At 41.2% G+C, this 16,237-nt stretch overlaps 2 protein-coding genes across 2 annotated transcripts in view; both read right to left on the reverse strand.

The window, feature by feature from the left end:
- The window catches only part of LOC103761402 (acyl-coenzyme A synthetase ACSM3, mitochondrial), a 24,723-nt gene continuing 8,486 nt past the window's right edge, over positions 1-16,237 (reverse strand). The window contains exons 2-14 of the mRNA XM_018067376.2: positions 7,491-7,755; positions 6,404-6,614; positions 5,736-5,943; positions 5,170-5,313; positions 4,619-4,775; positions 4,174-4,253; positions 3,357-3,480; positions 2,565-2,645; positions 2,332-2,433; positions 1,893-2,020; positions 1,684-1,783; positions 968-1,087; positions 1-586 (exon numbers count right to left, since the gene is read on the reverse strand). Of these exons, the coding sequence (XP_017922865.2) occupies positions 500-586; positions 968-1,087; positions 1,684-1,783; positions 1,893-2,020; positions 2,332-2,433; positions 2,565-2,645; positions 3,357-3,480; positions 4,174-4,253; positions 4,619-4,775; positions 5,170-5,313; positions 5,736-5,943; positions 6,404-6,614; positions 7,491-7,691 (1,743 nt within the window). The 5' untranslated portion in view covers positions 7,692-7,755 and the 3' untranslated portion in view covers positions 1-499. The remainder of the gene's footprint in view (positions 587-967; positions 1,088-1,683; positions 1,784-1,892; positions 2,021-2,331; positions 2,434-2,564; positions 2,646-3,356; positions 3,481-4,173; positions 4,254-4,618; positions 4,776-5,169; positions 5,314-5,735; positions 5,944-6,403; positions 6,615-7,490; positions 7,756-16,237) is intronic.
- Positions 10,950-16,237, reverse strand: part of LOC103761401 (acyl-coenzyme A synthetase ACSM4, mitochondrial) — a 13,823-nt gene continuing 8,535 nt past the window's right edge. The window contains exons 6-14 of the mRNA XM_018067374.2: positions 15,848-16,004; positions 15,214-15,293; positions 14,159-14,282; positions 13,865-13,945; positions 13,627-13,728; positions 12,638-12,765; positions 12,429-12,528; positions 11,685-11,804; positions 10,950-11,062 (exon numbers count right to left, since the gene is read on the reverse strand). Of these exons, the coding sequence (XP_017922863.1) occupies positions 10,976-11,062; positions 11,685-11,804; positions 12,429-12,528; positions 12,638-12,765; positions 13,627-13,728; positions 13,865-13,945; positions 14,159-14,282; positions 15,214-15,293; positions 15,848-16,004 (979 nt within the window). The 3' untranslated portion in view covers positions 10,950-10,975. The remainder of the gene's footprint in view (positions 11,063-11,684; positions 11,805-12,428; positions 12,529-12,637; positions 12,766-13,626; positions 13,729-13,864; positions 13,946-14,158; positions 14,283-15,213; positions 15,294-15,847; positions 16,005-16,237) is intronic.

A 16,237-nucleotide genomic window follows, 5' to 3' on the forward strand; every position in this document is an offset into this window, starting at 1 on the left:
ACCATTCAAGTAGAACAGAAATTCATCAATGTCTTTCTCTTTCCACTCAGAAAGAATTTGGAAAAATTACAGTGGTATTCTTTGAAGATAATGTATCAATGCTCTGCTGGTACCCACTACTGGAAAAAGCAAGACAAAGACTATTTTTATTATTTTCCCTTTTATTTATATGTATCAAAGTATTGTAATTACACTTTTTAAATAAAAACAATCCTTTGTAGGCTCCTGGGTGTGTCCTTTCTCTCTCCCATTCCACACTCCTAATTATTTGCATCTTCTGTGTTCTGAAAATTTTTAGGTTGATGGCAAAAGAGGTTCCAATACCAATACCACACATCCTCAAGCCATATGAGTGTTTTTGCCTTTTTCTTCCATAGCTTGTTTTTCTAGATGTTCTCCTAGTTCTCTGGGTCATGACCACATGCCAAATTGATGTGTTATTGCTGGTACCAGTGATGGAACTTTTCTCTCCTCGTTTTCCAGATCACTCTTGCCCTTGTCATTCTCTCCCCCACTCTCTGTTCCTTAGGACTTTTCTCTGGATTTTCCCACTAACCGTCTTGGGCAGATCCTGAACAAACTCCACCTGAAAGGCAAAAATACATTCAGGCTAATTTCCCAGCTGAAGGAAAAATACATTTTACTAAGAGTGGGGGTAAAAAGATGGGAAGCTGCACAGCGAGGGCTGGGATGATGGAATTCTGACTGAATGTCTTGCCCATTTGTGCTGGTGGGAAAACCCCAGTATTCCATGAAAGGAAGTACAGTCATGAGTCCCTTTGGGTTCTTTTGAGCACACACAGTGAACCCAAAGCTACAGCTGCAACACACCCTGTCATCTATTCTGATTTTATTTAGCTGTTGTTGGAGTGTTTGTCAGAGTGCAGCTGAAAAGGAGCTGAGGCAGGACAAAAAATGCTCAGTTTCTAGCACAATTAGAAGACCTGTCTTTTGGGGCTGTACTTACCTTCCTTGGATACTTGTAAGGTGCAGTCACTTTCTTGACATGCTGTTGAAGCTCCTGAGTCAATTTTTCTGGATCATGTGATGCAAAAGCAGGAGTTAAAACAATGAAGGCTTTGACTACCTGTGTCAGAAAAATTAAGGGATTCCATTAACTTTCAGAGGTGGGAATAAAGAGATACATTTCTTGTGAAAAGTGTCTAAATTCATAAAAAAAAATAATCTTTTTCTTTAATTTCCCTTTCATTGTCTCTTTGTGACAGAATGGTGTGTTATGAAGGCTGTGTTCTGCAGCAGAGGATTTTTTTCCACTTTTTTTCACTTAATTTTATATCCTATTAAAGCTGAAGATCTCATCCCAGTTGCTCAAAGAAATGTTGCAAGGTTGAAAAACATAAAATAAAAATTAAACACCCTGGATATCATGGCTACCATGTGCTTAGTGACAAAAAGAGGAGTATATAAATTCCATATCTTATGCAAAAGGATGCCACAGTAAGTCTGAAAAGCCAAACTTTTTTTCCCCACATCAAACCCCACAAACAAAGAAATAATTCTGAAATTCTAAGATTGGCCAAGATATGGATTTAAAAAATTGGGTTTAGCCCATTTCATTTGAAAAATCTGCAATATGCTGAATTCCAAGGAAGCCTAGGACATATAGGCAACTTGATGCTTAAAGAGCATTTTTTTCCACATCTTTTTTCTTTTCCTTTTTACCTCCCCTCGATCTGGATCAGGACTGCTGACAACAGCTGACTCTGCTACTGCTGGGTGTTCGATTAAAGCACTTTCCACTTCAAATGGGCCAATACGATACCTGGGAGAGAGGGAAGATGTGTCAGCTGCAGCAAGATGGGCCAGTCCACTGGTCTTCCCAGATTGCATTTTAACAGGCAAATGATCAAATCTAAAAGCAACTGACTTACCCAGCAGAATTAATGATATCGTCATCTCTTCCAACAAACCAGATATAGCCTTCTTCATCCATAATCCCTCTGTCCCCAGTGACATAAAAATTTCCACGCACAGTGGCAGCAGTTTTCTCTGGATTATCCTGACAAATAATTATCCAAATATTATGGGGGTTCAGAAGCAGATTAAACACAAAGATAGGTCCTGCAAAGCTTATTCAATGATACTTCAAATGCAGTGGACAATAGGTTTGCCTGATTCTACTCTTTTCTTAAGAATATACTGCACCTCAGCACCACCACACAACCAATCAGGCTCAAAGTCCTCAAGTAACCTAGTGAGACCTTCTGAAGATCCTGGATGAAGTCCTGCTCCTGGCATAAAGGAACAGAACTTTGCTCTGGGTCTCCCCTGAGTTTCTCAGCAGGCACAGACACAGCAGCTCAGGCTCACCAGGTACTCAGAGAACAGACAGAAGGGCCGTGTCGGCTGGATTCGGACAGCAATGCTGCCCTCTTCTCCTGCAGGCAAAACAGCCCCATGGTCATCTATGATCTGCAGAAAGGACACATCATTATTCCTTTGGTTAGCTCAGAGGAATGAATCTCTGTTCCAGTGCAGGACAGAGAAGGGACACAGACAGCATTCCTTCCTCATCTACCCCCAACTGCAACATATCGACGTACCTGCACATCAAAAGGGGGAAGGGCTTTTCCCAAAGAGCCAGGTTTAATTTTCGTTCCTTTCATGTTGGCACAGATTGTCACCTGCGTAATAGATTTTAATTTAAAAAAATTTTTTGCAACACCTTGTAAATTTTATTATTGTTTGCATTAGGCAGGACATGTCTTTGTGACTTTGTTGTGACAAGGGCTGAATCAGGACCAAAGTACTGTGGTTCTTGAGAACATCAGAGAGGGGTTGAGAGGCATTTCAGGTCAGATCTGTGGAATGAGGTTGGTTGTGCTCAGTCTGAGCCAGTGGGTTCGTCTGCAAACACTTGACTTTGCAAGAAAATAGATGCGAAAATTATTACAGATCTTATTTCAATAATTTAGGACCATTTCAAGGGTAGGATGAGAGAATGCCTGACATCTGACTCTTAATAGCTTTGTTAGTGTTCACTTCCAGAGAAGTCTGGGATGTGAGCTGCTTTAATATTTTTCATTAAAACCTCGGAGAGGCCAAATTTATAGCCAGAGCAAATTATTCCTTTTTAGTTCTGCCTTTGATGTAAAGATGATGACAGGATCACCTACCACTTATTTCATCTGAGGTGTCTCTGGCATGGTGCTTACAGGGATGTGAACCATTAAAATATGCAGCTAGCTGATTCTGAAACTATATAATCATAATTATAAAAAGTCTTTAAAAAAATACGATGGATTCTCACCTTTTCCACTGATTTATCAAGGACATTGTGACTCTGGTGTAGTTACCTTTGAAAGGGCATAATGCAAGAATTAATGGAAACGTACTGTTTCAGTCTGGCCGTAACCTTCATGGATATCCACCCCTGTCTGGGACTTCCACTTTGCCATCATTTCAGGATTGAGTGGTTCCCCTGCAGATATGCAGTGTTTCAGACTCATCATCTTGTACCTTTAGAGGAATAGCAAATGAAATAATTTTTTTTAACTTTTGAAGAGAGCAGTGAATGGTCTTAACCACACAGCCTCCCTTGGCTTTCCAAGTACACCCAAAGCTGAGGGTAAGGCTGAATAGGAACACACATCCTGAGCTTTCTGCTTAACCTGTGTTGGCTTCTGCCAGGATGAAAGACCTATGTGAGAAGAGTAAGTACCTTACTGAAGATGTGAAAACTCCTTACAAACCACTTCTCACAAGCTGAGTATTTCACAGTGTAACAAACTGGTGCAAACAGCTGCCAAATAACTCTCAGCACGTGAAACTCCTCTTACTGCTCATTTCATTCTCAAGCATACGAGAACAATTTCACTGTACTTCAGTAATTCCCTGATCCAATGCTGCCTGAAACTTGACATAAGTTTAAATTATGAACTGTAAGTTCAGAGGAAGTGACAACTTAAAAAGATTTCACTTGGTCCTTCTGTGCTGTCTTTTCAAAGACCCAGCCTGAAGCCTGAGTGACCTATGGTGTGACTGGTTATTCTCATATTTCTGAACACAGCTCTCTTTCCTGAGAGCACTCTTCCTAATTAGATTTCCTTTAACTGAAAAAAAAAAATAAATTAGAAATAAGGAACTGGAGGAACTAAGCAGCCAGAGCTGTCACAGCATTATATCCCAGCCTCCCTCCTACCCCTGCAGTACCTGCTCAGATCATGTTGGACCAGCATGCGGAAGGCAGTGGGAGCAGTGCAGAAGGTAGTGATGGGGTATTTTGAGAGAGTCTAGAAAAAGAGAAAGTTATTTTGCAGAAAGAAAATGTAATGGTGGGTCCCACTGCTGTAGAACACACAGAACTTTCTGTCCAACAGAAGTCATATACGAAAATGAAAGACCACTGAGTGCAGTAGTTCCAATTAAGATTGTTTTGTGCTTTCCAAGGTGTCCATGTCCCAGGCCCAAGCCTAAGTTCTGATAGGGAACTAGACCAAAGCTTTTCCAGATTTATTCTTGGGAAAGTCAGGGTCCCATCCCCACACAAGAGGCCAGGGTTGAAGCGAGTTGGCCAGCTTAGTGGTTTTGAGAAATGGCTGAGAGAAGGAACAGGAATTCTGGCAACTCTGGATGGCTTGAGAAATGGATTACTAACCTCTGCAATAACTGCTGGTTTAAATTGTGGCATGTGGTGTACAAAGACACAAGATCCACAGATCCATGGTGCAAAAACACTGCCCCAAGCTGCTTTTGCCCATCCAGTATCAGAGGTATTCCACATTATATCTGAAGGAGTCAAGTTCATCCAATGCCTGGTGAAAAAGAAGAGATGAAAAAAATGCTACATGGAGTGTGAGAAACTCAGGCACAGTTCACAGCAGAATTCAAGGACAGGGCAGGAGGCTTCCATTGGAAGAAGTGGTGTCAGGAGGCAGGGCCCTGTAGAAAGTTTGTAAGAGTCAAAAAGGACACTCCTTATTTCTCCTCTGCAGTCTGAGAGACAGAACACTGCACACAATGATCTCAAGTGAGTCTGCAAGAGGGTTTTAATATGGAGGGTTTCACTGTGAAAGGGAAAAGATGAGGAAGAGGCAAAATCCTACAGTCATTGAATGCCTACATTAACTGGAGTTTTACAGTCACATTTTCAATGTAATGGGGATCATGTCACTTAATGAGACACTGGGAGCAACTCCAAAGTAATACCTGCCACCAGATACAAGTCCAATGCCATAACTGCTGTGGGACTGCACCACCATTTTTGGAAAGCCTGTAGTTCCACTTGTAAAATAGATCAGCATTGGGTCTTGACTTCTTGTCTTGACACATTCATGTTCAGCAGATGCCATCCTTCAGAAGAAAAAGTATAATATAGTCACTATATGCATTTTTCCACCAAGGAATCTGTATTTCTAAGGTTTAGGAGTTAAACAGGAAAATAGCCCCAAACTGTATGATCCCACTAAATAAACTGATGCATCAGATACCACAGGCAAGAGATAGAGAACACATTTTGCCTGTCACAATTGCACTCTGAATCACAAGGCTCCTGAGTGAGGAGATGGTGAAGGACCTGAATTTAGGTCCCCAAACCTGTGTTGGACAAATCTGTACTTAATACAGTGCAACAATAATGCAGTGAGTTGACAGAAGGATGCAAAAATGTAACTTATTTGTGTTATGGAAATGAACCCCAAAACTCAGCAATGCCACCTGACTGGTACAGCCTCCTTCCCCTCTCAGGCATGAAGGTCAAACAACTGGATACTCACGCAAGGAGTTCTTTGAGGTTCAGCCACCCATCCCTGCTCCCTTTGCCTACAATTAGTTTACTTTTCAGAAACTGGCTGTCAGACACAACAGATTCCACTGCAGGTGCCAGTGTGTCACTGGTAATGATGCACTTGGCCTTTGAAGCCTGGAGTCGGTATGAGATGTCTTTGGCTGTCAGTTGGGATGTTCCTGGAACAAAGATAATTCCTGGAAAAAAGCAATGAGCAGTTGAGAAAACTCAGCATTTCTCCAAAACACTTGATCTTGTCCCTGTTGATGCTGAATTGTTCCATCATAGATGATTAGCAGTTTCAAAATGCAATGGGTCAAATCCTTCCTAAGCATTTGCAAAACTGCAACAGCAGAGAAAAATACTGAGTAATTAACCCCTTTGATAATATAGTTACTGCATTAGCACTGTCCAACCAGATAATGTATCTGGTCAAGGCTGGCCATTCAATCTTCACTGGCTTCAGCTGAGGGTGCTGTTTAACTGAACAGCCTATCCCTTTTGTTCCTATGTGGGTGCAGCCAATTCTCCTTCCATGCAAAAGCTGAGTTGTTCAGGTCACAACAGAATATTCCTGCTTATGTTTTCTCCACATTAATTTTGCATATTGACTGTATCTTCTATTTATGTCCTTTCTGCATCCAAGAGGTCACTCACCTGTTCTCATACAGGCTACACTGAGGAGCCACCACTCTGGGACACGAGGCAGAACTGCTATAACTCTGTCTCCTCTCTGCAAACCACATGCCTCAGAAAGTACATTGGCTGCCTTCCTAGAGAGAAATCCCAGCTCTTCAAAGCTCCACTTCACCTCCTCTCCCTCCTCATTTACCCACCAAAAAGCTGGATTTGCTGGTTTTCTTCCATCCTAGAACACAACAGAAGATATTCAAGTAAGAAGTCAAAGCTTAAAAGGTTTCATTTCAAAACAAAATAACTCCAGACTAGGCACATCCTCCCTGGTGACTAGTCTCAGAGTGATACCTATATTTATGACAAGCAAAACAAAATGGTGCATTCCACTCTGCAGCTGATCTATCCAGTATCCATCAGGAAAACTGATTTGTATCATCTGAGATCTGTTCTAATGTGTCCTGGTTTCGGCTGGGGTAGAGTCAATTTTCTTCCTAACCACTGATAAAGTGCTATGCTTTCTGGATTTGGGATGAGAATAATGTTGATAACACACTGATGTTTTAGTGGTTGCTAAGCAGTGCTTACTCTAAGTCAAGGACTTTTCCATTTCCCACGCTCTGCTGACAAGGAGTTGCACAAGGAGCTGGGAGGGAGCACGGCCAGGACAGCTGACCCAGACTGCCCAGAGGGGTATTGCACAGCATAGAATGTCCTGCTCAGTATAACCTGGAGGAAAGTTGGTCTAGAGGTGCCAATCACTGCGTGGGCACTGTCTGGGGGTGGTGAGCAATTGTGTTGTGCATCACTTGACTTTCTTGGGTTTTCTTTCTGTCCCTCTGCCTGTTGTCTCTGTTGTCTCTTTTCATCACTACTACTACTGCTATGATGATGATTATTATTACTATTATTATATGTTATTTTATTTCAATTTTTAAACTGTTCTTACCTCAACCCACGGGTTTTACCTCTTTTTTTCCTGATTCTCCTCCCCATCCCCCTGGGGGCTGTGCCTGTGTGTGTTCATGTGATCCAGTAGCTCTGTGGTACTTGGTTGCTGGCTGGGGTCAAACTACAACACAATGTCTATAAAGCAAAAGAAAAATACTACCTTTTCCAGTTGTGACCACTCATCTAAGACATCACTTGCAAAGTTGAAATATTTAGGCAGTTCCTTTTTATACTGGTGTATTGCTTCATAATGGGAAATAATCTGAGACGTCAGAAGCCTGTGGTATCCATGGAATGATCTGCAAGGCGACCTGAGAATCTGGAGACACCGAGGAATCCATGATTTAATAAACATTCTCATGATAAATGATGTTTTATCAGACAGTGGGGGAAAAAATCAGGAATACAGCTTAGGAATCTGTCACCTGAAATGAAAGAAAACACATTTTAAACTAGCCAGGTATAGGACACCGTGTTGTTTTTGATATTGGATAAATTAATGCAAACCAGCTTGAATATATGGGTTGTTTGTTCACATCCTCATTTTATGATATGCTATCTGTATTTTCATTATGTGAATATTTAATATTACAGTATGCAGAAGGGATAAGCACAATCATTTTGAGGTTAAATCAAAATGTGGACTAGAGAAAAAAAATTAGCAGAATTGTTGTTATGAATCCTGCAACAACAACCACCAGCCAACCAACCAAATTTAGAGAGTATTCAAAGACAATCCAGTTCTGAATTGACGGGTAATTCTCTGAAGTCACTTAGGGAAGGTGTTCTGATATGCTTAGATGTGGAGGGAAACCAGGTTCTAAAACACTCCCATAAGTGAGATTAAGGCACAAACTAGGCCAGAGGCTGGATTCCAAAACGATAATTCAACTTTATTTTGTAACACAAAAGAGCGGAGAGAAAGGAAGAGGATAGGAAAGCAGGGAAAAGCTAAGGGTGACTGTTAAAAGCACAGCACAGGAGTTACCACCACCATGAAGTGCTTCTCCCTGGGTTGTGTCGTAGCCTCTGAAGCGGGAACAGGCAGGCAGAGTAACGCAGTGACACCAGTCCCTCAGCGGGCCCCGGTACCACCCTGGGCACCCCCTGGGCACCACCCTAAATACCCTCTCCAGCAGAGCCTGGATGCCCATTGGCCACTTCACCAGTATCCAAGGGATGGTACCAGAATGGACCCTGACTGTCCATTGGCTGGTTCCCCAGTATCCAAGCGGGATCTGCCTGGCACACCTCATTTGGGAGAGTAAGTACTCGCCGTGTTCTTGATTGTAACAACTTTTTGCTTGCTAGGGATCTCCTGGAGCTTTTGAAACAGCTCAGCTCCTGCAGCAGCTCAGCTGTTGCATCAAGATGTTTTAGCTCCACACTCAGTGGCACAGCAGACTCCACCTTTAATCAGTCCATTGCAGTAGGTCACAGCCAAACTGATGGTTTGAATAGTCCAATTAAATATGAAGTTCCCCATCTTACTTTCTAGTACTTTTTTTACCACCAGATTTTCAAGGACCTAATGTCCTGTACTGATCTGGCACCTTGTCTGTAGCTCAGCTGATCCTTGCAGAATTTTGATGTATTCTTTGGGGATTTTAATTGCCAGCAAGTCTCCTTCCTTAAACACAACATCAGTTGTTATTGTTTGCATTAGAATAAGGTTCCTGCTTCTTACACCAAAGCACTCAGGAGTAGATTCTCTATTCCTTTTCTTTCCCATGGAACTCTGAAGGATGTTTCCAGATGACTTCTATCAAGGTGCTCACTGCTTTAGCTTCAACAGTTGCTGACTGATGCTTCCATTCAGCACATCCATCTCAAGAACCTTCACTTCAGTAATCCCTTATGTAGGCCCCAGATTTGATTTCACAACCTGAGTCCAACTATCAATTTGCCTTTTTCAACCACTAAACTCAATACAAGGTTTAGAGTGAGTGATTCCTGAAATACAGGGTAATTTTCATTTCTGTTCCTACAAAGGATGAAATCATCCACTAACTATCAAAAAAATTACATGTAAACTCTTAATCAAATTCTTTTTGATGCAGAATTTCTGTGGCCTGTAAATCTGCAAAGTTTCGCCCTTTGTCCCAGGTTTTAAAGTTAATTTTGTAGTCATTTGACCCTTGCCCAGTGTCTTCGACCATAACCATTTGTCCTCACATCTCTGATGCATGGATCTCAGTCTTGATCAAGTTTTACTCCTCAAGAAAAAGTAACTTCTTTAACATTGGAATTATTTCCTTATTCCTCTGCAGAAGCTTTTACAGGAAGATTTAATCTGCCTATCAGGCAAATTAATTCAAATACATAGAACTTAACACATCTTAATTTTTTCAGCCATATCTGACAGCATAAAAAATCTGGATGCAGATTTCCCCCCAGAACAGAGACTTAGTCAAAACCAAGAGTAAAGAGGAATTCCTGGTGTTCTCCATGTTCCATGGAGGTTGTGGTAGAGAAACATTGACCAGCTGTAAACAATCCTATAGGATATCATTTGCTGCTGAGAAAGAGTCTTAGGACCTGGATATAAAATTAAGTGTTATTATGTCCCTAAATGCCACTGACTTCAGAATCAGGATTAAATAACAAACAGTTCTTTAGAGAGTACTTACACTTTAAAGCAGAGCACTATTAACAGGACTTGGTGGAAAAAAATTCTTTTAAAAAAGTTTGAGTGGTGAAAAATCCTATTTGAAATATTCCCAAACTCTGTGCAGAAAAAATGGGCATTAATAAAGGGGGGGTTATTAGGAATTCAGACAAACAACATTTTCCTGACCTGTCTGCTGTGGACAGGAGAGATTGAGATCTGGCTGGGGCAGATCCTCTTCGTTCAGTTTGCTTGGCTTTCACAACATATTTCCCAAAAGAGATGCTCACCTGGAGATGTGAAACCCGGACTGTCTGTCAAAAAGGAATTGAAGTGAAACCCTTCCTACTTTATCTTTTGCTTCTTCTGAAGTAATGAGAACAGAACGTAAAGCAAAACAGACTAAGTAGGAAAAGTGTTTCCATGAAGTAACCTTTTTCTTGTAATCATTTACACCCTTGTTAATTGTGCATAATTTGCACCTTAACCTGAAGCACTTTGGGTCTTCTTTTTCCTCTGCCTTAACCACTTAAGTAGATCTCAAATTCATCAAGATGAAGAGAAGCATTAAAATAAAACAGCTTTCCAGTCTGAAAGAATTTGAGAATGTTACAGTAGTAGTTCTTGAATGTCAATTAATTGTTGATACTCACCTCAAGACAAACATTATTTTTATTTTCAATTTCCTATTTACTTGTAATCAAAATCTTGTAGTTACACCTATTTTTTTAAAGGAAGCTGTTTATATAAATTCCAGTACAAAAATTAAACCTTTGTATGCTCCTAGGTGTGTCCTTTCTCCCTCCCATTCCACAGTCTTAATTACTTGCAGCTTCTGCCTTCTGCAAATCTGTAGGTCGATGGAAAAAGTGGTTCCAACATCACACATCCTCAAGCCATATGGGTGTTTTCTCCTTTTTCTTCCATAGCTTGTTTTCCTAGTGCTCTGGGTCATGACCATATGCTCAGTGTCACGCTGTATGACCAGCACAGATGATGATTTTCTCTCCCTGCTTTCCAGATCACTCTCACCCTTGTCATTCTCTTGCCCACTCTTTGTTCTTTAGAACCTTTCTCTGGACTTTCCCAGTAGGTGTCTTTGGCAGATCTTGAACAAACTCCACCTGAAATGCAAAAATGCTCACTTGTAGCTAAATACTTTCTAGTTAATTTCCCAGGTGCAAAAAAAGACACACATTTATTATGACTGGGGATAAAAAGATGGGAGGCTGCCCAGCGTGGTCTGGGACAGTGAAATTCCTTATTACACACTGCAGTTGACTTGTAGGGACAAGTACCACAATCCCAAAGAGAGGAGTGCTTCAGCAGTCAGGACATGGAGCTACTGGGGTCTTTCTTGGGGTAAAGAGGTGAATTCCACCCCCACTGATGCCAGCAGGAATTTCCCCTTTTCTTTGGCTGAGAGTCTGAACAGAGATCAGGGGAGGAATGGGTAAGTTCAGTGTCTTGCCCATTTGAGCTGGTGGGAAAACTCCAGTATTCCATGAAAGGAAAACTGGACCCTGATGAAGTAAAACCACACAAGCATTGCCTCCCTTTGGGTTCTTTTGAGCACACACAGTGAACCCAAAGCTACAGCTGCAACACACCCTGTCATCTACTCTGATTTTATTTAGCTGTTGTTGGAGTGTTTGTCAGAGTGCAGCTGAAAAGTTGCTGAGGCAGGACAAAAAATGCTCAGTTTCTGGCACAATTAGAAGACCTGTCTTTTGGGGCTGTACTTACCTTCCTTGGATACTTGTAAGGTGCAGTCACTTTCTTGACATGCTGTTGAAGCTCCTGAGTCAATTTTTCTGGATCATGTGATGCAAAAGCAGGAGTTAAAACAATGAAGGCTTTGACTACCTGTGTCAGAAAAATTAAGGGATTCCATTAACTTTCAGAGGTGGGAATAAAGAGATACATTTCTTGTGAAAAGTGTGTGTCTAAATTCAGAATGCAAAAATTCAAGTTTTTTCTTTAATTTCCCTTTTATTATCTCTTTGTGACAGAATGGTGTCTTATGAAGGTTGTGTTCTGCAGCAGAGAATTTTTTTCCACTTTTTTTTTCCCTTAATTTTATGTCCTGTTAAAGCTGAAGATCTCATCCCAGTTGCTCAAAGAAAAAATATAGCTCAAAGGTGAAAAATATAAAACAAAAAATGAACACTCCAGATATCATGGCTACCATGTGCTTAGTGACAAAAAGAGGAATAATACAAATTCCATTACTTAGGCAAAAAGATGCCACAATAAGTCTGAAAAGTCAAGTCTTTTTTCCCCACCCCAAACCCTGCAAACAAGGAAATAATTCTGAAATTCCATGATTGGTCAAGATATGGATTTAAAAAATTGGGTTTAGCCCATTTCATTTGAAAAATCTGCAATATACTCAATTCCAAGGAAGCCTAGGACATATAGGCAACTTGATGCTTACAATAAAGGGCATTTCTTTCCACATCTTTGTTTTTTATTATTATTTCTTTTTACCTCCCCTCGATCTGGATCAGGACTGCTGACAACAGCTGACTCTGCCACTGCTGGGTGTTGGATTAATGCACTTTCCACTTCAAATGGGCCAATACGATACCTGGGAGAGAGGGAAGATGTGTCAGCTGCAGCAAGATGGGCCAGTCCACTGGTCTTCCCAGATTGCATTTTAACAGGCAAATGATCAAATCTAAAAGCAACTGACTTACCCAGCAGAATTAATGATATCGTCATCTCTTCCAACAAACCAGACATATCCTTCCTCATCCATAATCGCCCTGTCCCCAGTGACATAAAAATTTCCACGCACAGTGGCAGCAGTTTTCTCTGGATTATCCTGACAACAGTCAAAAAATGTATCTGACTGTTAGTGAAACATAACACATCAACTTTGCAGTGGTGCTAAAAACGAACAAGAAAATTGTTCTCAAAATGAGTTTGTTCAATACTATTGTGTGTCTTCAACTGAAAGAAACAGAGCCATGTCAAATAGCAGTTTGGTGGTAGAAATATGTGAGAGGGGGGAAAGAGCACTTGTGTATGTACAGATTAGAGTGTTAGAGAGAAAAGGCTGTGCTATAGCTAAATTCCCATCCATCACAGCAAATGACTAAAATGTGTAGCCCCCTGTCTTCAGGGAAATGATTTTTCATTGCAGGGGGTTGCCACAATGACCTCCTGTCTATGGAAACTTTACCTTTAACTGTCAAGACCAAAACTCAAATGAGGTGACCTTCAGAAAAAAATTTCATCCTCTACATTTTCCTATTACACAGGAAAAACATGTTGACAACAGACATAGTTAAAACCTGAAGTAACAATATTGAACATAAAGAAATTTTTTATCACACAGCAAGCAATTACGTTGGACAAGTGGTTGTTTGAGGATGCTACAAATATCCAAGTATTATTTGGATTCACAAGAGGATTAAACACAAAGAAAGGTCCTCCAAAGCTTATTCAATATGATACTTCAAATGCAATGGACAATAGGTTTGCCTGATTCTACTCTTTTCTTAAGAATATACTGCACCTCAGCACCACCACACAACCAATCAGGCTCAAAGTCCTCAAGTAACCTAGTGAGACCTTCTGAAGATCCTGGATGAAGTCCTGCTCCTGGCATAAAAGAACAGAACTTTGCTCTGGGTCTCCCCTGAGTTTCTCAGCAGGCACAGACACAGCAGCTCAGGCTCACCAGGTACTCAGAGAACAGACAGAAGGGCCGTGTCGGCTGGATTCGGACAGCAATGCTGCCCTCTTCTCCTGCAGGCAAAACAGCCCCATGGTCATCTATGATCTGCAGAAAGGACACATCATTATTCCTTTGGTTAGCTCAGAGGAATGAATCTCTGTTCCAGCACAGTACAGGACAGAGAAGGGACACAGACAGCATTCCTTCCTCATCTACCCCCAACTGCAACATATCGACTTACCTGTACATCATAAGGGGGAACAGCTTTTCCCAAAGAGCCAGGTTTAATTTTTGTTCCTTTCATGTTGGCACAGATTGTCACCTGCGTAATAGATTTTTATTATTCTTTAAATTTTTTGCAACACCTTGTAAATTTTATTATTGTTTGCATTAGGCAGGACACATCTTTGTGACTTTGTTGTGACAATGACCAAAGTACTGTAATTCTCAAGAACATCAGTCTGGGATGTGAGCTGGGATGAAGTAAAGATGGTGAAGGGATCTACTACAGTAATTTCATTTATTGCAAACGTACTGTTTCGGTCTGGCCATAACCTTCATGGATATCCAGCCCTGTCTGGATTTTCCACTTCGCCATCACTTCAGGATTGAGCGCTTCCCCTCCAGATAGACAGTGCTTCAGACCTGTGAACTTGTAGCTTGAGAGGAATAGCAAATGAAATAATTTTCTTAGCTCCTAAGAAGAGCAGTGTGTGGCCTTAACTGAACAGCCTCCCTTGGCTTTCCAAGTAAGTACATCTAGAATTTCACAAGTTCCTTGGAAATGACAATAATCATCCTGTTACACAGGCCTCGACTGGACTCCTAGATTGCTTGTGTTACCACTGAAGATAAAATGGTTCAACTCTTTGTCACTACAAGTAGGTTTTTCTGCTGGCACATGAGTGAGCAAATGTTTTTTTTGGAAGGGCTGACATGAAAGGAGAAATCTAAACAAGTGCATCAGATATTTGCAGGAAGCTGAGTTATGTACCAACATCCAAGATCAAATAAAACACTGAGAATTTTATAGAGCAAAAGTAAGCCTGAGCTCTCTGCTAAACCTGAGTTGATTTTTGTCAGGATGAAAGACCTATGTGAGAAGAGTAAGTACCTTACTGAAGATGTGAAAACTCCTTACAAACCACTTCTCACAAGCTGAGTATCTTATAGTGTAACAAACTGGTGCAAACATCTGCCAAATAACTCTCAGCACGTGAAACTCCTCTTACTGCTCATTTCATTCTCAAGCATACGAGAACAATTTCACTGTACTTCAGTAATTCCCTGATCCAATGCTGCCTGAAACTTGACATAAACTTAAATTATGAACAATAAGTTCAGAGGAAGGGACAACTTAAAATAATCTCACTTATTTTCTCTGTGCTGTCTTTTCAAAGCCTGAGTGACCTATGGTGTGACTGGTTATTCTCATATTTCAGAACACAACTCTCTTTCCTGAGAGCACTCTTCCTAATTAGATTTCCTTTAACTGGAAAAAAAATAGATTAGAAATAAGGAGCTGGAGGAACTAAGCAGCCAGAGCTGTCACAGCATTATATCCCAGCCTCCCTCCTACCCCTGCAGTACCTGCTCAGATCATGTTGGACCAGCATGCGGAAGGCAGTGGGAGCAGTGCAGAAGGTAGTGATGGGGTATCTTGAGAGAGTCTAGAAAAAGAGAAAGTTATTTTGTAGAAAGAAAAGGTAATGGTGGGTCAGACCTTGTAAAGGTGCAGGTGAACAACCCAAGAGGCCAATGTTGAGGAGAACTGGCCAGCTGACTGGTTTTGCAAAGTGCCTGAGGGGAGGAATAGGCACTCTGGGAAGTAATTGAAAATTCAGGATAACAGTGCCCTAATTTTGGTCTATGCCATATTCTGATAACTGGCCCTCACATTGGGCCCAAAGCAGCTGGAAGGCCATACCTGAAGTGAGCTTTAGGCTCAATATGGGACAAGGTAGCAGTGATCCCATGATTTTTATATCCTGCGTCTTTCACCAGTTCTTCTCTACACTGAAGCGATGTCACATGGCTTAACCAGGAGTGAAAATACTTGTTCCTCTAGCTTATTGGGCACCAGAGGCAGGGAAGATTGCTTGGAATGTGGGGAGTACTATCCCTGCTGCTACAGAGCAATGGTACCCATGCACTGGAGCCCAGCTTGTTTGCTTCAGGTTTGTGAAAGGGAAATAAACCTCCCAGTATAAAACATTATGCTTACCTCTGCAATAACTGCTGGTTTAAACTGTGACATGTGGTGTACAAAGACACAAGATCCACAGATCCATGGTGCAAAAACACTACCCCAAGCTGCTTTTACCCATCCAGTATCAGAGGTATTCCACATTACATCTGAAGGAGTCAAGTTCATCCAATGCCTGGTGATAAAGCGGAGATGAAAAAATTGCTACATAGAGTGTGAGAAACTCAGGCACAGGACACTGCATTCAAGAAAAAGGCAGGAGGCTTCCACTAGAAGACGTGGTGTCAGCAAGCAGGGCTCTGTAAAAAGTTTGTAAGAGTAGAAAGGTCTCAAACATTTTCTTTTTTCCCTTCATTCCCTTTTGTTTAACATTTCCAGCATTTGCTTTTCTCCTGAGCAGTGCAAAAC

Source organism: Manacus vitellinus, unplaced genomic scaffold (assembly GCF_001715985.3).
Source record: "Manacus vitellinus isolate BGI_N305 unplaced genomic scaffold, ASM171598v3 scaffold_12_pilon, whole genome shotgun sequence".
In the NCBI taxonomy this organism is placed as follows: domain Eukaryota; kingdom Metazoa; phylum Chordata; class Aves; order Passeriformes; family Pipridae; genus Manacus; species Manacus vitellinus.